This window comes from Aptenodytes forsteri, unplaced genomic scaffold, assembly GCF_000699145.1.
Source record: "Aptenodytes forsteri isolate BGI_AS27 unplaced genomic scaffold, ASM69914v1 Scaffold1, whole genome shotgun sequence".
Classification (NCBI taxonomy): domain Eukaryota; kingdom Metazoa; phylum Chordata; class Aves; order Sphenisciformes; family Spheniscidae; genus Aptenodytes; species Aptenodytes forsteri.
This window is the reverse complement of record NW_008795035.1, coordinates 5,265,323-5,288,520: the sequence shown is the minus strand read 5'-3', so window position 1 is coordinate 5,288,520 and position 23,198 is coordinate 5,265,323. Positions and strand designations below refer to the sequence as shown.

The 23,198-nt window shown below is 43.5% G+C and overlaps 1 protein-coding gene across 1 annotated transcript in view; it reads left to right on the top strand.

Moving 5' to 3' along the window:
* LOC103896722 (transmembrane protein 2-like) overlaps positions 1–23,198 on the top strand; it is a 60,240-nt gene that overhangs the window by 18,457 nt on the left and 18,585 nt on the right. Inside the window, 7 exon segments of the mRNA XM_009276624.2 lie at positions 881–966; positions 2,316–2,447; positions 2,568–2,603; positions 3,443–3,595; positions 5,491–5,668; positions 10,965–11,180; positions 19,404–19,612. Coding sequence (XP_009274899.2) covers positions 881–966; positions 2,316–2,447; positions 2,568–2,603; positions 3,443–3,595; positions 5,491–5,668; positions 10,965–11,180; positions 19,404–19,612 — 1,010 coding nt within the window.

The window sequence follows — 23,198 nt, the reverse complement described above, 5'->3', positions numbered from 1 at the left end:
TTGGGATGATGCTCTTTCTAATGATCAAAGAGGGAGCTGAGCAGAATGGGGCTCCCATTTCAGGTGCTTCAGCTGGGTGCCCGTGTTAGAGGGCATGTGCCCAGGCCATAGGTACACCTATTAAATCTCTAAGTGAGATTTAAGGAATGACAGGCAGGACACCGAGCACTGCGGTTGGCCACAGTGGTGCAAGGATACGGGGGGATGAGCAGAAGTCGTTTGTGCCAGGGCCTGCTCATCACCTTTGAAAAATGAGACCAAGATTTCAAGGGTAATTCCAAGAAAAACACTTCCCCCCCCAACTGTTGACATGAAAACGTAACCTATATGCTATAAAAAGCATTTTTAACTTATTTCTCAGGATTCTAGATTGAAATCAGTGCTGTTCTCTGTGCCTTGTATATTTTACATCTTGGTCCATGACAGCTGCTGCTCTAGCCCAAAGTCTTTAACTTAGCTACAGCTGCTCATGTTCTCTTTTGACTGTCGGGGGACTCGTCACTTTTTATTTAAAGCCTTACTTCTTAACAACACTCTTTTTCCAAAAAGTTGTCAAGAGCTTGGCAGAGTCCCCTATTGCTTTCTGCGAGGGAGGGAGAGAGTGGGAGTTCAGTGCCTTGCTTTGGGTCAGAAGGCAGCCCAAAATGCTGATGCATAACACATGGCAGGGCAGGCTCTGTCCTGACTTCAGTGTGCTACATCCTGTGCTAATGTCACCCTGAGCAGTGCCAAGTGACATCGAAAGGGAAAAGAAAGCCCAGGCTGCAGCCGCTCGCCGTGCCTGCACGCACCGGCTGCCCACGTTCATTGATAAAAATCTGGGATTTCTGGTCTCTGTTGGGCGGGCTGTTAAAATAATTGGAGTTGTGTGCATTTTCAGGCTGGTTTGTTTATTGGAAAAGGAGTAAAGACAACAAGAGCCAGCGCTGAAGATCCCAGAGAGTATCTCACTGTCGATAATGCCAGGTAAGCACATGCTGTATGGCTAAGTCTTTTGGACAGTTGTATTGCTGCTTGGCTTCTGCATTGTATTTAGCAGATCATTAATGCTTCATTATGGCCGGAGCATCTGAAAAAACCACACAAGCTATCTCTGATGTGCCGTGGCAAATACTTCATAGCTATGCACTGAATTGTTTGTGTTATTGCTGACCAAAAATGATACATGGGCACTTGGGATTATGAGGACTCAGCAGTGAAGCACGTGAAAGGGGATCCAGATCCCATTATTCCTTTAGTGGGTTTGTAAACTCCAACATTTATTATTAATTGCTTAAAAGGACTTACAACTGAAAGATGACATAAGAGACTGCTGAGAGTGGTCTAGGATTAATGAGGAAAATAAAGTAGCCTCAAAGCTTTTTGCCAGCTGCTTTAAAATCTCTGCGCCTCCTTTCGCAGAGTGGAAGCAGGTAAACCAAGGCCATTTTCTCGCTCACTGCAGCCCTATGGGTCTGTGTGAGGAGGATGTGGCAGAAATCAGCCACTGCTCCTGGTCAAGCCTTGGCTTTTTTCCTCCTCTATCATACCCTCTCAGTGCTCCCGTATGGCTGAAAGGAAGGGGCGGCTTTGCATCCCTTTGTGAGACTTCCCTCCCCGGGCCACCCCCTTGGGCACTGAGGTGGCACGTCCCTCGGGACATCAGCTGGCAGAAGTAGGAGGTGAGGGTAGACTCAGAAAAAGCAATGGTGATTTTTTTCCAAACACGGCACAAGTCTACCGTGAACAGCCAGTGTGGCGAGAAATAGCCTGAAAGTAATTGGGAAGTGCCCGATTCCCAGGGCGAATCCTTTTTTCGTATGACAGCTTCTCTGTCAGCAGAGACAGAAGCATATGGAGGTCTGGTCTGTACATGCAAGGAAAGCAGCTCCAATTACTCCGTTATCTTTGCTGAATGAGATTCTTGAAAGTGCCTAATTGATTTTCTAGCATCAGTGCAGGGATTCTCAAGGGGCCTTGTAAGGACAATTACAAAAGGACCCAAGTGACTTGGGAAAAATGATTTCTATGCCTCTAAATCACACTGAATCAAATTAAGGAGTAACCATGGGCCCATTGAAGTCTAGCGAGAAATCTCCTGTTGATTTCACTGGGGCCAGAATTTCACCCTTATGAGCGTTTCTTGTTTTCTGCTTTGTACCAAAGCACAGAGATGAAATCAAGCTAATAGCCTGACTCTGAATCAGGGCATATCACCTCTTTAGGCCCATCCGCTGATATTTGGAAGCCAAACGAGGTCTGCCAGGCACGACCTCCTCTGTCTGAGGTCGGTTCCTATGTCTCCTGTGCCGCATTAACTAAGCTCCTTGCTTCAGGTTTCGCCCACATCGAGATGCTGATCCTGAAAAGCCGCGAGTTCCTGCCGTGATTGATGGTCTTATTGCTTTTAAAAATAATGACCATGGGGCCTGGGCCAGGGGCGGCGACATTATTTTCCGCAACTCGGGGTAGGTTACTGTAATTACGTGTTATATCATTCCCCTCGTGGCAGACATAAATAGGTCTCCAGGCCAAACTCACTGCAGACATTCCTCCTCATTTACACCGTTGTGTTTCTTCTGTCCCAGGTTTTCAGACAATGGAATTGGACTCACTCTGGCAAGGTAATTTCTTAAAATCGACCTTCCCCCAGGTTTTTTCCCCCAGTGTAAGAGGCTCAAGAATGGAAGCTGAGACACTCCCCTGCTAATTCCTGTAAGACAGGAGAAAACCTCACGTTTCCCTCCCAGACCACATCAAGTCTTCCCTGCACAGCCGTTAATACAAGGGGAAATTTAGCCTTTCATTCTCTTTGCCTCAGCATGTCTGGGGAATACATTGTAATTGCTGAATATTTCCTTTTGGACGGTAGGTCCTGAACCAGTAGACTAAACATCTGGCTCTGCGTTTGGGGAGACTTTTCTTCTGCTCTGGCCTGGTGGAGCAGCATCACCCATAGCTCGTGTGCTGCCGGGACAGGGTGGCTGGGATGGTCCCACGTGGTGGCACAGCAGGTCTCCTGCCTCCTCTGCTGGTGTCTGCTGTGCTCCTGCTGCTCTCGTCTTGACCCCTCTTGCAAAAGACCCGCAAAAATAAGCCATGTCCAAAGCCCACTGCAGGCAATGAGAATCAGTGAAGCTCTCGCTTTAGGGATGTGGCTAAAAATTTATGAAGCAACTCGGTATAGAGCAATTTTATACATATATATATATATATATATATATAGGGTAGAGCTGGGTTTACCTAGACTGTTATCTGTATTACTGATGCCTGAGCACTAAGCTACCTCCGCACTCACTTGCTGGTTTCTAAAGAGATTTTAAAGCAGGTTGTTATATCAGTGGATGCACTTTTTCCCAAATTAAGAAAGAAATTCTACTGTGTCTGTGGTGTAATTAAAAGTGTTAATTAATCGGTTGTGGTGTGCTGCATAGTTACCTGGTGTTTCTTTGCCTGCTTGTAGTGATGGGACTTTCCCGACAGATGAAGGCTCCAGCCTGGAGGTTACGCGCTCCATTTTTGTTGGAGAAAGCAGCAACTTTGGCTCCCAGGGAGGCCAAAACAGCTACTGGGGAAAAGGGGCAAATGGAGAATACAGAACACTGCCCAGAAACAAGTGAGTTATTCTTCTGCCATTTCTTCTTGGCGTTAGCATAAGCTGAAAGAAAAGCCTCAGGAATGAATGTGAATGTGACTACCAATGAGTAATTTATACCGGGTGTTTAAATTATTGTACAGGCCAGAAATAATAAGCATCCGAATAAACTCGCTCTTCAGGCCAACAGCTTGAGAGCATTCTTGACTGAATGTGTTTGATTTAATTTTCTGCTTAATTTATTAGTCACTGGAGAATGGATTAGAGAATCTGAAAGATACCAAATGGCTTTTGTGTAGTGCTTCAGTAGCACAGCGCCGAGCTGATGGTGCAGCTCCCTTCCACCGTGCCACCGTCCCTCCTGCCAGCGTAGCTGGGCAAACAAGGCCGGTTTCACAAAGGAGAAACCATTTTTCATTATTGCATCTTATTTCTCTTTCAATAGCTGTATGTTATTTTCTATTTTGATAGCAGCACAGCCTCCTGTCTAGCAACTGCGGTGCCTACCCACATCCCCATAGCAAGACGTGCTTCCCCAAGCCTAAATTTTACCCTAATGTATGTTTTTGGTGACGTTCACCAATCATTAATCCCTTTATGAGGAATATAAAGTTAAGGAATAAGCAGTACTCAGCAGATATGCCACGCACACAGCCCTGACTATACATGTCTCAGCCTTAAGCGACACAGGAATGGGATTTGTGTAGGACAGCAAGAATAATCAGAGCTATCCTCAGTTATTATCGGTGTTGTTATTTTAATTGCGATTGCAAAAAAGCTCCTTTGCAGTGCAAACAAGCTCTAATCATCTGTGATATTGTTAAGCAATGTACTCTTGGAAAGGAGTATGCCAAAACATCTGACATCTGTCCTTTCATTTCGCCATAGTGCAAAATGGGATGTGGGGGTTGTACCAGACCCAACTACTGGGATAACAGCTCTGGAAATTGAAGAAGAATTATTTGGTCAAGAAACACTGTTTGTGCCTGGTGTTTCCAATTGGCAAAGTGTTTCTGGATCTCTGGAGCCAACCAGTAAGAAAAAACATCAGGGCTGGGGGGGAATCTGGGTCTCAGTGACCCCCAGGCTGGAGAGAGCCTGCGTGCCCATGTGATGTCCACTTTGTGGCTTTCACGTCTGAACAACTTTTTCTGGACGCTGTAGGCATTGACCTACCCTTCCATGCCACTACTAGCCAGCTTCATTACCATCTGCAAAGCTGATGCAGGCCACTCTTTAATCACACACAACCGGGGCCAAGCAAAACTCGGCACCTTCTCAAAACAAACCGTGGAAGAGGCAGGTCCTTACCTGGGACTCCAGTGGTGTCTCCTTCAACACTGATGTCTTGACAACATGTCCATGGACTGATGCTGCAGCAATTACTTTTCTTTACGAAATGCTGTGGACTAGGTCCTAGGGATCTCGTGTGAAGTGGCTTGTATGGAGAGGAGAAACTGTGCTGCACCACTTGGTACTTGCTTCCAAGGAGACACTGTTGCCTCCAGGGAGTCTGACATGTAATTTTTTCAATCATGTTGATGTTTTCCTGAGAAACCCGTCTACCCTGGAACAGGAAACCTGATGGTAATGCTGCCACACAGCCCTTTGGGTCTTCCTCATGGAGATAGGCCGCTGGGTGGCTGGGGACAAGGGTTTTAAACTGCTTTACCCCAGCTTACAAGACTTAGGCAAGCTGTATGAGTCTTTGTCTTTTGGCTCTTGAGCCTTATCCTGTAGAGGATGTTCAGCAGAGTTTCATCTTTCGTTAACTGTGTGATGAGCATCCAGATCCCAGTTTGGGGAAAGGAAAGGTGGTTTAGCTACTTGTTAATATCTTTCTGTGCCTTCAGGAGAAGACTCAGAGTTTGCCTAAGCTTTTAACACAGGATTGTGTTTGTTTTTAAATCTCACAGGACGTTCCCTATTCGTGGATTCCAGATTTATGATGGGCCTGTCAGGATGGCAAAATGCACTTTCAAGAAGTTCACCCCGACCGTTGACAGATACTCAAGTGCCATTGGGTTCTTCATGAAAAACTCCTGGCAGATAAGCCCCCAGAATAATGTGTCGCAGATCCTGATGGAGAAAACTGTGAGTAAGAAAAGCAGGAATGCATGCTGTTAGATGCATTGTTAGGCACAAGCTTTTGAAGTTTTTGGAAGCGGTGAGAGATTTATCCTAGAGCAGGAATTTCCAGGCAGTGGTGCATGTTACATCAGTGCATACCATCGATTCATTTTGCAACGCTTTTTTTTTTTTTTTAATGAAGTTTATTTATACGCCAGTAAAATGTGAAGGTGTCTTATGCCTGGGCAGACATACATTAAAAAATCTGCATTAGAGGAAGATTTCACCTTGCAACCAGAAAATCCAGAACATCACTCTTAGCTGGTGCAGCATCACCAGCTTTCATACGCTGACGACCTGGCCTCAGAGGTTGAGGGAAACACAAATGAGATGTCAGGAGGCAGTAAGCTGCAATGCAATTCTTATACAGAAATAAGCAAATGCACTTAGAAGCAAAGCCATGGCCCAGTTTCTGGGGTCAGCAGTGAAATTCCTGTTGAGCACAACAGGGACTTCCCTTGAGCAGTGACAGCAGAATGGGGCTCTCTATCTCCGCCTTGGCAGGAGCCGCAGGGTGCTGAGCAATTCCCGTCCTTCTCCTGGATTCCTGCAGGGATTGTGGCCCTGTGCATTTGGCTTGGGAAATGATAGATTCCACCTGGCTCGCTCCCAGGGATCATAACCTCTCCTTAGCTTTTTTCAAACAAGGTCCATGCTTGTTAGGATTCCATGAACTGTAGTAACTTTGGCTTGAGGTTTGGCTTTATCTTGAGGAAAATTTCCATTGCTCTGGGATTGACCAATATCACTCCCTCTGGCAAGCAGTTAGTTTGTCTGTCCCCTCTCTGGTACACTTTAGACCAACAACAGGAGGGTATTTCATGAAAGGATGATGTTGACTGGAGTCATTTGACTGCTCCTCTAAAGAAAACACAGTTCCTGTGCATTTCAGTAAAGACATCTTAGTTACCTTAGATGCTTTAGGGAGCTTTGGAACAAGAATAAGGGCTAATTTGCTGTACCTTCCTTATGTCCTCCCTTGGGGAAATGGCTATAAGATGATCATGGGGAACGTGAATGAGAAAATCAACCTGGAACCGGGGAGGGGAGCTTAGAGAAAAATGTATGATGAAAGAGTTCGATCGGTGGACTGGAAGAGAGTGGAAATTTTCCTCCAGTAATGGATGTAGGACTCTGTCCAACAGAATGGTTGCAGACAGATGATATCTGTGCACATTAGCAAGGGGGATGATTACCTCTTGAACGGCTGAAAATGCAGCTGTTTAATACAGTTGCACCATTTGAGGCCAGTGAGCCTGTTAAATATCCCAGCATTTTTTGTCTGAGAGGAAGTTTAGTACTGCAACGCCTTTAAGATCTGAGGTTTTCAAGGTAAAAATGGTCAGAAGACTTACTAAATATTTCTGCAAAGCAAATTAAAATGGTACAGTGTCAGCCTATTACAAAACCCCTAATTACATTATCCCAATAATTATTTATTGTATGTACATTTCCAAGAAATATCAATTTCTGAAGCTGGCATTTTGCCAACTTAAAAACCATTTATGTTTGTAACCACCTGCATCCCAGCACCTTTCACTTCGATTCTTTTTTATCTGGATTGAACCCAGGCGTGCTAAATCTGATTTCAGACTTGAAGGACCACAGTTAGTTTCTTGTTTTGTTGCTAATTGCTATATGGGACGATATGTCTTTGACTAGTTAAGATAGAGCCTGTAGACTGTTTTAATTAATTTTCCATCTCCAATCTTCATTTTATTACTTTTTAAAGGGTAGCTAAGTACTAATTCCCTAAAGGACAATCATTTTACAGTTGTTTTTTAAGAAGAAATTAAACATTACTGAAAGTTGTATGGTGATGACAAAACTATTAGTCATGCTGAAGGAATAAGTGTATAATTAATCAGACTAATCAGCAGATTGGTTAGACAACAAAATTATAAAGCCAGTCAGGTCTTGTTTAATTCCAGCATAAAAATAACAGTCAAGTAGAACAGAAGACCTAAACATTACGCTCCATAAAAAGTATTCTAGTTGCCTTTCCGTTGACAAACCTAAATCTCACCTATTAAGATACCTGTGCATTTATCAACAGCAAAATTATTGCTAGGCTCATTTGTTTGTTTGTTTGTTTTTAAAAGGGTGCTTTTAAAAAGTTATTTCAAAGCAGTGGAAGCAGTAGTTGGTCTTAACCCAGCTGAGGGCATGACTGATGGTTGTGGTCTCCTGTAGATCTGGTTACTGTCAGTCAGTAGTACTTGGAGAGCTCAAAGGAGATGGCCCCAGCCCAGAACAGAGCCATGCCCAAACAGGACACTTGTGCATAATTTCTTAAGAAGACCTGACATATCTCTTTGTAGTCATAAAATAGCAACCCATTCATCCCTCTGTCCTTTTTCTGCACAGCTCCTGTAGAGTGAAGTGAGGAGCAAGAGTTTGTACGTGATTTGGGCTCCCATGAACAAGGCCACCTCCAGCAGGTGCAGAAGACTCACAAACTGTCCCAATTCACATCCATTGCTAATAGTCCCCCTGGTTGTTTTTTCCCTGCAGCCAGGAGCTTAGGGTGGATTCAAGCCTATTCTACTCCTAGCTGTGCCAACACTACGGCATCTCTGAAATTACTTGTGCCAAAGAAAACCCACCCGGTCTGTGTCAGGTGGGTTTGTGGTCCCCAGAAGAGCTCAGAGGGGCCAGCACTGGCTCCTGGCTGTGGTCTAGTGACTCCCATGGGATTTCAGTCCTGCCTAGCTAAGAGATGGGCGCTTCCTAATGTTGCCTTTACTATGTTTAGCCTGTGTTGGCTTAGTGCTGGGTTTCTGCGTCAAAGCAGAAGTTTGCAAACAGTTCATGATGGGAAAAAGAAAAGCAGACACTGAGTTAAAATGCAAGTCTCTTATCCCCTGAAAAAGAGGGCAGCAAAAAAAAACAACAAAACCAAACCCTAAAGAGACTCCTGACCAAAGGGAACTTGCAGGGTGAGGGCTTGCATCACTCCAGCAGAGTAAAAGCCATGCTAACGAGGGCCGAGTCCTTGGGTGGTAAAATAGAGGAAGATTCACACTTGTTGAAAGTGGTTTCCTTAAAATGACAACAGTGATACGGCTCTTTCTGGCAGCTTGTGCCAATACTTGAATTTTGGAAAAAGTTGCAAGTTATGATGATGTTTTCCAGTACCTTATTAATTTTTAATATAGAAAGTGTTTTCCACTGCAGTCTTCAGGACTTGTCTGCAGCTGTGTTAGGTGTGCTGCCTTTGGACAGGTTGAGTTAGCATATTCCTAAGAGATTACGTACTCGCATAACCATCATCTGTCAGGTCTCCCTGTCAGGCTTCAGACAGGTAATTCAAGTAACCTTTATACCCTATCGCTCCCAGGAAGCCCACACCTAATGAAAATGAGGTGTCTGAATAGTAGTGTGGTAGCTAGACATGACCTGTCTCTGCACCCTCTTCTGGCTCATTCCTAGCTCCACATGGGCATACCTGACAAGCTGAATCTTTTCTCTGTTCATGTGTGTTCATGTTCACTTAGAAAAAAATATATGTTGCCATAGCTGTAACTGCAAACTCAGTGCACCCCGATCCCTCAGCGTACAAAAGTAAGGTAACCTTGAGACTTATACAAGAAGTGACACTGCTCATTAACATTGCCATTTCGGTTCTGACTTGCAGACTTTTTAGAGGAGAATGTTAGAGATCAGATTAGCGTCAGCACCAAAACTGTCTGCTGCTGGATGGAACCACTGAGAGTGTTAATCAAATGTAAGCTGGGCTGGCTGTGCCTTAGTTTGTTTTGAAGTACAGCTGACTCTGTTCTCCTCCCCAGTGAAGTGCTCGTTTTCGTATTCAACTCCAGAAGTGCACTGTCACGAAGTATTTATAATGGAGCTTTGAGCTGCAGCACAGTGTTTACATTTTTTTAATGTCTCCTCTTTTATAAATGAAAATGGAAGAAAAAAGACAACTTTTGGGATCCTCCTGCTTTGCCAAGTAGCCCTTTGGGCAAAAATTTCCTGCGGTGCAGTAAGAAAAGGTTTTAAAACACTCAGAAATACACATTAAATTTCCATGTGTCTGAGCCTCCTCTAAATGAGACTGCTTCAGGTGTTTGTTTATGAGACTCATACTTAGACAAGAAGATGGCAGAAAAATGGTCCTAGGCTCTCATTTAATTTTAGAGGAATAAAGACTTTTATTCTGCAAGTAGTTCTTGCTGCAGTGGTCATTCTTTTTAAGCCAATGGGACTTTCTATCTAACTCAGAATCACAATGACCGTCCTATTCTAAGTTCTGTTTATTATTGTTAAAATAAAGCCTTTAAAGCCCTTAGTAAACTTGCAGCCTAATCCTGCTGACCCTAATTCTTACTTATGTGCACAGTCCAATTAAAATTATTTGGGCTAAATGGAACAAATTACAGTCCTTTGGGTTGGCGTGATCCAGTTGTTAGTTATGCCGTCTGCTTTTATACACATTGCTGCAGGATTCATTCAGAGTGCTTGACCTGGAGTAACTATTTTCTTGATTACTTCAGAACTTAATCGTCGCACGCTGTGATAACTTTCTCTGCATACATTAAAATATCCCATGCCTTTTTGCTGAACATCTGCAGTTTCCTTCTTTTGCTGGATTTTCATATCAGGACAGATTCTTTTACTGAGCTACTGAAAAATCTTGAAAACAGAGCTATGCATAATGAAGATAATGCTGCTTCCTGTTATTTCTCTTTCCTAAAAGAAACTACTCAGGGGATATACTAGAATGTGCACAAGAGACAATTCTGAGAATTGCTGTCACTTTTGTGAGTTTTATAAGGTTTTAGGGGAAGATTTAGAAAAAAATTGGCACTCACAGAACTGCTTAGAACAGCCATTGAAAATATATGAGAAAGTTCACCAAATATCTAGTAATTTTTGTTTCTTTGATCACAGCTGCGATATTCCTCAGTAAATTTCATAATCTTCCAGTACTTCCCTAACCTTTGAGTCATCCCCTTCCTTTTGCCACTGCATAATTTATTGCCGTGTGATTTCAAGGAATACGTAGTTGTGCGGGTGCATTTCAAAGAACCAAAAGTCTAATTTTTGTGAAAATACCTCCCGGCATTAAGAAATGAGGGGGAAAACCAATAAAGTCAGAAATTTTTCTAAATAGAAGAGACGAAACACAACTCTTACTCAAACAATAGAGCTTTCTAGTTCTAGCTGTATCACCATTTTGGCTGTTAAAACAGTGCAAACCCAAGTCCTTACTTAGAGCTAACCAGTAATTTTTCTTCTTATTTTCTCCTGCTAGGTTGGACTGAAAGTGTTTTTTGGCAGATCAGGCCAGTGGTTTGGAAATAACGATAATGACGGTGACAAAATGTCTGTCTTCCATGATCTGGACGGCTCAGTGACAGGGTATCCGGACACTTTCATAGGCAGAGCGGACAACTACTTGCTGCGTCATCCCGGGTGTCTCACTGTCCCGCGCTGGAACGGGGTGATGTGTACCGGGAAATTCGCACAGGTAACGGGGGGCGGCTGCAGGCAACGTCGCTGGGCGTGTTGGGTGGGTGTCCTCAGATACTCTGCTGAGGGGTGATGGAGTGAAACCTACTCAACACTCCATAAGATAAGAGGTGAATAATAAATTGGGTATAATTTTACTCCCCTCAGTGTTATCTGCCTAATTCCAAGGGCTCAGTAAAGCTCCTATTGTGCCGCTGCCTGCAACCCATGGCTGTAAGGAGCCCTGTCTCTTCCCATTGCCCACAAGAAGCTGCAAGTCAAAATTGAGTTGGGGGAAGGCTTGGTGTTTTCTAGTTCTTGCTTCCAGGCATTTGCCCACTCTGTCATGGGGCTCTGGTGGATAAGTCTGGTGAATCAAGTTTCAGTAATGGAAGATGTTACTCCTCTGATACATCCCAGTGTGTTCAGGATGGTGAAATGGGTGGTTGAGACACAAACTCACACTTATTTCTTATTTCCCATCCAGAAATCACTGGCTGAGGGATGGTCAGTCTTAGGCCAGGGTGGTCTTAAACCTTCATGGCAGTTTTCTTCAGCACCCTTGAGTTAGAGACCTTAGCTGAGATGTCAACACCTTGGTAGAAGGGGCTGCAAATCCCAGGTAACCTTTCAGTAGGGAAAGAAGGAAAGAGGAGAATGGTAAATGGAGGGAAAATGTGACTCGAAATCAGCTTGTGGTTCATTGTATGTTGCTCAGATTTCGACAAGACCTTTGTTTGTGGATAGAGCATACTGTAAATACGTGACTCACCACAGGTTTCACAGTCACCTGTAAGAGATCGCAGATGGCTCTCCTTGCTCCTCCACTTCTAAAGGATATTAATATATTTACAAAAAAGGTATCCAGGCCTGTTTTAAAACTCCAGTTACTTGGACATCTTGCCAGGTCTCCTCTCTCCTTGTGTTGAACAAGCCAACTATTAAGACTGCGTGTGGTGGGCGCACACAGCATCACATGGTTTCAGGTTGGAGAGCGGGTACTGGGAGTCCTCACACAAGATGTGGCTTTTGGAAGGACCATTATGTTCTCCTGACCCCTGAGAACAGCCCTGCACTGTCAAATAAAGATTGCTGTGGGGTGCACTGCTGGATATGAAAGGCAGGAACGGAATATGAAGTGATCTTAAAATAAGATCAGAGTTCATGAGATGCAGCAGGTGTTATCTATTTATTTATTTATTAAGAGTCTTCTGTGCATTTGGGAGCATGCTGCAAACTCTTGTCTCACTGGGAGTCAGCAGACATTGCCCAGACATCAGCAGGTGTGGCACAGGACGAAACTCTGCCTGAAGTCACCAAAGACTGGGCAGCATTAAAATTGCCTCGAGAGGAGCAGGCTGTCAGATTTCCCTTTGTAACACGCAGTTTTGTGAGTGTGGGGATTAGCAGAGCCTGATTTCCTACAGTTGCACCTCAGGATGGGTTTCAAACCTAGACTCATGGATTTTCCACGTTGGGAGATTTCTGAAGGTGCTTTCTCTGTGGCTTCTCTGATGTGTAGTAAGGTGTGGGCTTGCACTTTGGGTAGTCAGACAGAGCATTCTGCTCCCCTTTCTCCAAGGAACTTTACGCATGAAACTTTTAGGAATGCAATTATCTTTGAGACCTCTATGCCTACATAATATGTGCACAGTCAAATCCAGATTATGAGTGTCTCCTTCAGCTAAAAAAATTTATATGCATTTGCTTTAGTTGCACAGCAGAGAGCAGGAGTTGCTATTTAAGCGTCTAGACACTGGACTTACGCCCCCTGGTTTGCTATTGACTAGGCAGAAACAGGATTGGGCTCCGATGAAACACTCCCATTGAATCAGGGGTTTGTGCTTGGCACTTACGTTTTGCTCTGTGTCTCTAGAGAAATGATATTCTCTGCTCTGGCAACCTAACAGTTAAATTCAGAACTGTAAACAAGTAGGCATTTATATTTTTATTTCTATTAATACACTCCCGGTTATGGCACTCTACATGGTGAGGCAGTTTTTCCACCATAGAAAATTTCCTTGGCTAGGTTTAGGCAAGCATAAACATTTGCTTCTCTGGGATCCGTTACTTACCAGCATTTTTCAACTAATCAGCATCCAGCAGGATGAGTAAAGCTCATATTAAATGCTTCACTTTATGGGTTTTGGGTAGGGAAATATATATGTGTGCAGGGTAGAAGAACCTGGTCCCGTGCAGCAGGGTTTGATTTCATTTGGAGGGTGTATATGTTGGAGTATTTCAGCTTAACCCTGGTTCTCAGCACCTTGACAAACTGATGATTTGTTTGTGTGCTAAATTCTGAGTGTCATATTTTAGATCAAAAGCCTAAAAGAGTGAATCCAATTATAGAGAAAGATGGTTTGCTTTGATCTTCGCAGCTCTATTACAAAATCTGTTTTTCTTTTCCTTTTCGTGTAGCTCTGGTAGACAAGAACTTTTATTCTTCCCTAGCGCAAGCAGGTGAAAATGTCCTTTCAGTTCAAGGAAATAGTGACTCTCATATTACTGCTGAACTGGGCCCAAGATAGTCAGCCTAGGGATGGGCTACTTGGCGTGGAAAAACGAGATCCAAGTCCTTCGGCTAACATTGCAGCCAAATCCTTTCTGAGCAAAGTGTCTAGAGTCCAGTTAATTCCTTTCTGCTTGCTTGCTTTCATTCACTTTTCATGCTCCTCTTCTCCTGGGTGTAATTTGCCCAGGAAAGGAAATGCCTGGGGAAAACCTATTCCTCTGGCAGCGTTTCTAGCTCACAAAATCCTGGGGACAGACTTTTCTGAAGGTGTTTTAATCTGGCAACTCAGGTTGACATTCCCACCTTCCTACAGTTGGTTCATGGTCCTTCCTCCTCACTGTCTCCAAGAAGCATCATGCCACCTTCCCCACGTGGTGTCCAAGACCTTCCTTCAGCAGGGAGCACTAATAAATGCCTCGTGCTTTGGCTCCGACGTTGCCTTTCACTACCAAAAAAGGGTTCTGGGACCAGCTTAAAATCCCAAAATTTGCACAAGCAAGAACTATCAGGTCTTTTTGTCCTCCCCTTTCGATTCTGGAGCCTGTAGGGTTGGTGTTGTCCAAACAAGAACAACCCCTTTGCTTTTTAATGATAGCTGAAACTCTCATGTTGTAATGTAAATAAAGCGAGGCTTTGAGGAAGAACACCAAGTCGAGGGCGACTCACAGGGAAATCGCAAAAGTTGGCAGCACCACATCTTCTGGCAATCTCTGTGAGTCACTCAGACTCCGTCAGCAGGGCGCTGAGGTCCTCGGTGGCCCATCAACCTGACTTTCAGCTGTTGCAAAGACCAGTAAGAAAAGAAAAATGTAGGGAGAGGCTCATCCCATAGTTCTCTCCATGTAGGTGGGTGAGATTTCCAAAGGCACTGAACTGTAGACTCCTCAACACCTGCATTACTTGTTAAAATGTAAATGAGATTCCTAAACCATTTCAGATTTTTATATAAATTATAAGACAAGTGCCTTGGCTCCCACTGGGCAGTTGAAGCTGTGCATTTACTGCTTCCTCGCAGACTTCACAGCAACTCATCAGGAGAGGCTGTGAAACTTCTTTTTTTTGGTATTAGTCTTTATTAAAATAAGCAGAGTTTTTGGCAGTACGTGCTATTTTCTTTTATAAGCTTAAAAAGGTGTTAGACAGTCATAAGAGGTTGCTACATAGCTAAATTAGTGTCAGTTTTGAATTACCGAAAAATTGATGCCTTGCTATTATAAAACACTTCAGGCAATGCTGTTGATTTTTCACCAGCTCACTTAGTCACAACCTTACTGCAGGCTGCTGAAGTAGAAATTCTTCCACTTCTGTTAGCTCTGTTCTTGCAGTGAATGTTTGCAATTGCACTGATCCTGCACCTCCAAGTTACGTACCTTCAGCTGGTATCCGCTTGTGTACTCAGTGCCCGTGTAGCTGGGTTTGGTACTGATGCTTCTAAATGCAAAGCAAGCAAGAGATGCAGTAGGTAGCGAACGGCGCTTTTCTAAGCACAGGCAAAACCGTACAACCCCAGGGTATCTGCGATGCTTGAGGATCGTCAGCACCTCACAGACTGGGAAGAAGGAAAAGCCTGCAAGATGTTTTTCAGCTAATGGTGTCCATATTTGGACAAAGAGGTCCAATTTTGATCTCTGCTGTGCAGCAATGGAAAATCAAAGTAGTTTTGCTGATGTCAGTGAAGCTGCTGTCATTTTTAGGGCCAAAATTGGTCCTAGCATGTCTTATAGAAAGAAAGATACATTTTTTCTTTCTGAAAGAATTTTAAGGTCTTCACTTGGAAACTTCATAGAGAAAATGTTTTGCCCTGGGAGATTAACCATTTTTGAACAGTCAAACAACCAGAAGAGGAGAAGGTGTGTTTTGAACTTCTCATTTTGCCCCAGCTTGACAGCTGACAGCACAGTAGGACAAAAGCAATGTTAAAGAAACTAGAAAGCAAGCAAACCTTTTCTCAGAAACCAAGATTTTCTGTTCCAATACTTTGCATGTTGCTTATCTTCATACTCGCTCTCCAGTTGAATAGCAGATCCTCCATGAATTCTAAGAGAACTTATCTTCTCAGTTTCACAATCTACTTGGGAAAATTGCCATGTCAGCACAGGGAAATCTGACACATCTTTTTAGCATGAAGTGTTAAGCAGCTAAAATGACAACTATGTCCATTAAACCATCCAGGCAAGTAGAAGGCTCACATTTTATAACGTTTTAACTAGCTCTTCTTCTCCTACTACATTAAGCTGTCACCACTTCTCATATTTTAAAGTATCTTTATGACCCACTTTCTTCTCTTAAATATTTCGGTAGATCTAACCAAAAATTATGGAGGTGTTGCTAAGGAAGATGGATTTTTCGTTCTAGAAAAAAAATTCTCTTGTTACTCTCCTTTTCACTCCTATTCACAAGTGTTTTGCCCCTCCAAAGGTAGATACAAGGAAGAAAAGTGATAAAGTTTTCCAAGTTCAGTTCAAGTGAGTAAAAGTGTCGCAGAGTAAAGGCTGAGGAAGAAAGAGGCCGCGTTGTGACATCCCAAGAGCGCTATGCTGGGACAGTGGCTGATGTTTCACCTCCCTGGGGCCAGTGGAGCTCAAAGGGTTCTTCTGACTTCATTCATCTCATTGGGAATTAAAAGCAGCCTTTTGGTGGATGACTGTTCTGGGATTTTTCTCAAGTAATCTGTTGGTCTTGACTGCAGTCCTGAAGGGGTAACAAAAAACAAGTACTAGGACTGACATGAGTCAGCATCACGGAAGGGAGGTCAGGGTTTTCGTGGACAGAGATTGGATTCCCCTCTTGTCCCTTGTTCCCTCAAATGAAGGGGGAGGCCTAGAGAAAGGAATGAATGGGAAAATGCGGGGTGCTGCTTTCTGTGCAGCTTGGTGCGTTCAAGAAGGACCAAGCCACCAGGACTGTTCCAGAGCTGAGCCCAGTTGCTGCAGGAAACATCTCAGCTAGTCCCTGCTCCCAGTCAGAGTCCTGTGGACTTAGTGATGCTCCACCTGGGCAAAAGAGTCTCTTCGTGTAGGATCTAGATTGCTTGATCAGGGCATTTACCTACTGTGGCCTCCTTTAGTGATAAACATTCTGCAAGATCCACCAGATATACTACTGTATTTCTGCGGGACTGCAAATCACATCCTTGGTGGCTTGCAGTTCTGGAAGGCATTCACTCAGTGGCCACTGTTGGTCATTGCAGGAGACAAAGTCAGTTTACAAATATTTCTATCAACACAGAACTGGCATTTTTCCTTGTTCTAGTAATTACTGTTTCACTCTCAAAAGAGCCGTCACCATTATCCTTAATGTCAGACCTGTGACATGGACCTTAGGCACTTGGGGGAAAACGTTACCAACAAATCTCTGACATGCTTTCCTCATCATCTCATTGAAGCATATTGTGAACTCTTCCAACACTTTCTTGAACTCATTAACAGTCATTACAGTGAGCAGCTTAGGCCATGGATAGCACTCTCTCTCTTTTTTTCTTTTTACACAAATACCTTAAAGTACATAGGAATCTTTTGTTCTTGGTAGTCTGTAATTTAGGAACTTTTGGGGCTCATTGAATGCATTTCCTTCCTTTCTTGGCTTATTTTATCATTGGTGCATTTAATTTTGTAGTAAGTGCACAGCAGCTACCACCTTAATATTCTCTGCTTGCTGGAGACACATATTAGAAGGAAATAATGTCAAAATTTGCAGTGATAGGACAGAAACTCTTGCCTCTTATCCAGAAAGACACAAGTGGGCTATTATTTTGCAGTATCAGAGTTCATTCCAACTGTTCTTTATCAGAAAATGCTATTTTGATTGAGAACAATTAATACATTGATGAGATTTCAGGTCCAAAAGGACCTTACTTATCACCTGCTCTGACCTCAGCATTTCCCCATCCGGGTGGGGACAAATGAGATTGAAATGTGGCTTATTGCATTGCACGTTACTGAATTTCCAATCACTTGAATGTGAAGGGAAAATAGGTTTTCCTCCTTGGTTTCATAGATAAAAAAGGTCTTTTATCAGACTGTAAAAATAACTTATTCTTCCTTGAGCCGTCAAGAATGAGCAAATGGGCTGCTGCTCAGAGATTGTTTGGGGTGAATTACTTGATCAATAGTTCCAGCCATCAAGAAAAGCTTGTGTTTAATGCAGTTCTGGGATGCACTTTAATTTCCAAGGGTCTGCAGATACCACTCAGGATAGGCTCTCATCATTAAAGTGCAACGGTGTGAAAGGAGGAATGGACTGACTATCCAAGAAACATTTACAACCACTTTTGGATTAATTTTTTTGACATAAGACCCAAATTTTTAACTTGAGCCTTCAGCATGAGGCTGCTGGATTCAGGGGTGAGGTGAGGGGTAGGCAGAGACGGCCTGTCTTTCGGAGGTCCTGAGGAACTCAAACTCAACACCGGGAGCAGGCGCAAGCGTAGAGTCCTTCTGGGCACGAAACTGGAACTGGAAGCTGAACTGGCTAGAAACCCCAACTAAAATAAGCCCATATATAAACCAGTGAGAGAGAGTCTGTTTTTGCAGAGCTTTCAATCTGCGTAGACAAGAGGAAGAGAAGCAGATACGGAGATGTGAGAGGCCAAGGTCTCATAGCCCTGCATTAGAAGGCGGATATCCTTATAGATGGAGTTTCGCCCTCTCAGCTAGTCTTGGCTGTGCTTGAATCCTTGCCTGTGGTATTAAAATCTGTTAAGAGACTACTGCCTCCATTTTGATCTACCTCAAAGACAGAAATTGAGTTTAAAAATAATTTTGCTGGATGGATGCTCAGGTAGAAGCTTAGGCATTTCTGAGCTAACATGGATTTTTATGTTGGATGTTTTAAGTTCTTGATGCAAAGAGCGCTATTCTACACCGTAGGAGAGTGAAGGAAGCAGGATTATAGGAGTCCTCACCTGTCCTGGGTGCATTTCAAACCCTTCAGGGAATATGACAAGGTGTCTGCTACAACCCCGCATGCCGAGACAGATTTGTATGACTAGCTGTGCATCCTCCTTTTGCGCTGGAATTTCACACGGGGGGAAGCAGGTGAACATCATGCGTTCAGCCTTAAAACTAATGTTTGCCACATGAATTGGCCTTCATTTGAGTGGTGGCAGGACAGAAAAAGGATACAACCGGCGTGTAGTTTTGTAATTGGTCTGTAGGGTTGAACTACAGGCCAAGGGCACCTGTTGGTCCCTGCACGGAAGAGCTCTCTGTTGAAGCCTGTGGAACATGGTATTTAGTCTATAAGGTCATATAGTCAGGCCATTGAGTTTTAGCCCCCAAAATTTCAGCCTAGTCTGCTGCTTGAGAGCGAAGATGTGGATTCCATTAGATAACTGGACCTAATCCAAAGCCTGTTGAAATAACTTAAGAGTTTTCTGTATTTTCAATGGAATAAGCCTGTTTTTAAAGTGCAGCTATTTGAATTCACAGAAGAGAGTTACTTTGTGATATTTCCTTGATTACCCTTCTCCCTTAAGATTTTGAATAGTGAACATTTTTATGGCGCTGTACAATTCATACCTCACTTCGTGGTGTCCCCACGAATGGCTGCAGATGCTGTTTCTGTTTTACCTTTTTATTTGAACTGGAAATGTTTCAGTGACTTTCCAAATGTTCTGAGCTCTTCGTTGGCAAAAACCATTTACAGGCAACAATGATCAAATGCACATGTTATGGCTGAGCCTGGCTGGTTTAATGGATATGTTTGTCATTTTCCTTTCACCCTCAGCTTTATATTCAGGCCAGACGCCCTGAGAATCTGACCTTATCCATTGCCAGAGCAGCATACCATTCCCATCCCTTGCGGTTGCAAGGCGTGAACAGAGGAGCACCGTACCAGCAGTACCAGCCTGTCGTCATGCTCGAGCAGGCTTATATCATCCAGTGGGACGGCAGAGCACCTGAGGATGTTATCCTGTACCCGATCAACTTCAACAGGTACTGCCCTATGTTGTTAGAAAATGTTCTGTTTTCAAAAGGTCTGGAGCTTTAACAATTTCCCAGGTTATTTACAAGTGACCTTTCAAATGTCTCAGCAACTTCTGAGAGCGTGGAAGCAAGGTGTTAATGGCTGGCACTTACTGATGCAAAGAGATGCCTCTGCTTTCACTTTATTCCAGCTTTTTTGATGTGCAGAGACGTTTCTCTTTCCAGAAAGTTTTGAAACAGAATCCAAGTAAGTGCTGGCCTGCTGTCCCTGAAATCCCTCCAGAAGAGCTCTGGCTCTTGTTCGTTTGTTTGTACTAGTTGCTGCTCACATAATTTATCTCCCATCTATATAAAGTGCAGAAATACATCAGAATGTGCACAGAGCTTTGCATCTTCTGTAATCCAAACAGCACTGCAGTCACTGTTTCTTTTTACATAAAGTTTTAAAAGGTTAGGTCTCAGTACAGCAAAATTGTAGGCTGTGCTGTATTTATTTCCCATGTTTTCTTCTAGCGTTATATAAAAGCAGGGTATATCCATTTTAGATACTACTTTTTTTCCTTGCAATCTGTTTCATTTTGCATAATTTCTTTTATGGTTTTCAGTACTGTTGTTCTTACTTTAGTGAAATTACTTGTGCTTTGCACTGGTACAACTGTTAGGAGTCCTGCAATCCGGTCAGCTTAGCTGTGACAGACATTGCCATGGTTTGCACAGATGAGATGCTGCAAGAAATGAGCACCACAAAAAAACCAGGCCATCGCCTTGGGCTCTGCAGTTTATGTGACTCCTCAGTTATTGATAAAAACACAGTACAATAAAAGGACAGAGGTATGCAAATGAAATCTTCCATGATTACACACAACCCAGCCACACACAGGCTCAGATTTGCAAAGCAGGTTTTAGATAGTTGACATGAAAGAGGTCAGAGGCACCGAGGACGTGAAGCAGCACGTACCGCTGGTAAATCTGGCGGGTTCCCAAGCCCATCCAGTATTATCCACCAAACCCCACACCCACCTTCTGCTCCTCCAGCAGAGTGTCACTGCTGTGCTTTTAGCTTAGGATAGTTTTGGCAAAACCTTGAGCTCTATTTGGTTCCCCTGAACTTCAGAGCTGAAGAAATTTGGGGAAAAATACTGTCTTTAGTTTCCACTATGAAGCCCCATGGGAATGTAGCTGAGAAGGGCAATGTTTCCTCTTTATACATGCCCATGATAGCGAGTGACATAAACCTGGTCCTCTTGATTTAAAGATGTAGTGGCTGTAGGGCCATGACCGAGTCGCTGGAGGATCAGTGTTTGGACACTCCTGTCACAGAGGAATTATTAGATATCACTGTTTTCTGTATTAATATCTCTTTGTGCACTTTAAGGAAGAGGAAAACCCATTAGTCACCCACGGACAAGCTGAGCTTTGCCATTATTATCTGTCTTAAAATGATTAGCTATTTCCTTGCAATTGCAGAGCTAAGTCTTTTGCCAGGTAACTGGTGGTTACTCTGTCACGGTGCCAATTAATACTTGCCAAAGCTTTGGCCCACGGTCTTCAAACACAGATTCAAATTTGAAGGCAGCACTGGGTCTTTGGTAAAACTCAGCTTGAAGCTTAGCTCTTGTTCAAGCAGCAACTTAACTACATTTTACTGTTGAAAACCACAATGTGGTTGCGGTTCTCTTTGTCTTGTGTGAAAGCAGTTATTTGAACGGGGCGAAGGTTTGTAGATTTTTCTGATCCAGAAACAGTTGGCAAGGTATGTGTTTCAAAGAACTATAAACCAGAAATATACTGTAACGAAGGAAAACCACAATTTTACTTCATTTCTTTTAGAGAAATCTTAACAAGATTTCTTGTTAAGAAATAATTGGCATTGAAATGTGTGGCTGCTCTGTGTACACCTCAAGCATGCTGGATGGTAACTAATCCGAGACTTAAGGCTGGTGCAATGGCAATAGTGAAATGTCCAGACTGCATGCAAAAACATGGAGAAATGAGATTCCTGTGGAAGGGTAAAGGAATTGAGGTGAAAAAGAGGATTTAGGAGCTTGAAGGAAAACAAGTGCCTGCCTAAGCAGTTCCATGTATGACCTTTATTAAACATTGTATTCCAATCATTTCTGGAATGGAAGAAATCTCAGATTGTGGAGCCCAGAGTAATCAGAGTTAGCAAATCAGGGAAGACTTTTACTTGTCTCAAGTGGCTTTATGTTTTGTTTGTTCTTTTTTAATCCGAAATACTGAATAATCTGCCAAAAAATGAGCTCTTAAAATAGCAACATCTGTGCAGAATATGTGATGCAAAGCAAAAAAATGTTTGATGAACTTTAATAGCAACATTCTAGGATTAATAATTTCAGACATAACCTGAGTGAACAATTAAACTATTTTTAGTCTTGTCATTGTAAAATGATGGATAGATATATCCAGGATGCTGCCTTTGCAGCTCGACAGCTCTCATGCTTCTGGAGTGATTTGCTCTACGCTGGCTAAAGGAAGGTCAGAGGGGAAATAAGGAATTTGACAGGGAGGTGTGTACCAGGATTTGGATTTCTGTGGAGGTCAGGCATAGCACTGATGTTGACTACTTGCATGATTAACGCTTTCCCTGCCTCTGAAGTGCTGTAGAAAGACCCAATAGAAGTCATGCCAGTTCAGACGTCTATTAAAAGACTGGAACGTCCAGATTCCTGGGGTGGGCAGGAGCTGGTCGGGATGAATTCACATGACTCAGCTGAAATTGGCAGCGCTGCTTTCTGCGAGCTGCGGATCTTGTCCAGTGAGTTCAGAGGCACCGCTTGGGTGGATTTACTCAGCGGAGGAGGACACCGGTTACAGTACAGTCACCGAGCAGATCTTTTTCTCTCTATCGTGGGCACCTGAAGGGTTGCTGCAGGACTTGTATCTTCCTCGCACTGATTCAAACCGTGTTTAGCGTAATTCTTCAGTGTCTTCACTTCCATCAAAATATGTGGCTAAACCAAACAAAATTGCTATGTCTCCACGTGCTGCCATCTGCAGCCATGTGGTGCAAATGAGCTGCAAACGCACGCCAGCTTCCCTTCTAATGAGAGATGTACTTGTTTGCATTCGCCAGGGTAGCTGTGTCACTAGCTGACCGATGAGCAAATATAAAGCCATGGCGGAGACCCACAGGCTGTGTTTTCAGGCTGCTGGGGAATGTAGCTGTCTCAGCAGAAATGCCTTTTTAAGCTATAGATAGGGTTGTCTGTCTAACGGCTGGGAGTTTGCCTGTGAGGATGAGAAGGCGGATGGGTATTGCTGCTTCTGGAAAGAGGTAACGCGGGACAAGTAACTTCTGAATGTTTTGGCAAGTGAACAGAAGGAGAGCGCCAGCTGGAATTTTAATGACCAGGAATGAAGTGTGCTCCAGAACCAGTCCAGATCTGCTGAGGATTGCTCTCATCTCAACCTTCATGAAAGGAGACCTCAGACCCCTTCTCCATGGGCTTCATCTCTTTGTTGGAGCGGTTTCCGCCCCCTCAGAGCTGTTTGTATGTTTTCTTGGGGGGTTTTTTTTGTTTCCCAGAATTATGAGAATTATGTTAAAACCGGGTTAAGGGCTTTCCTCAAAATT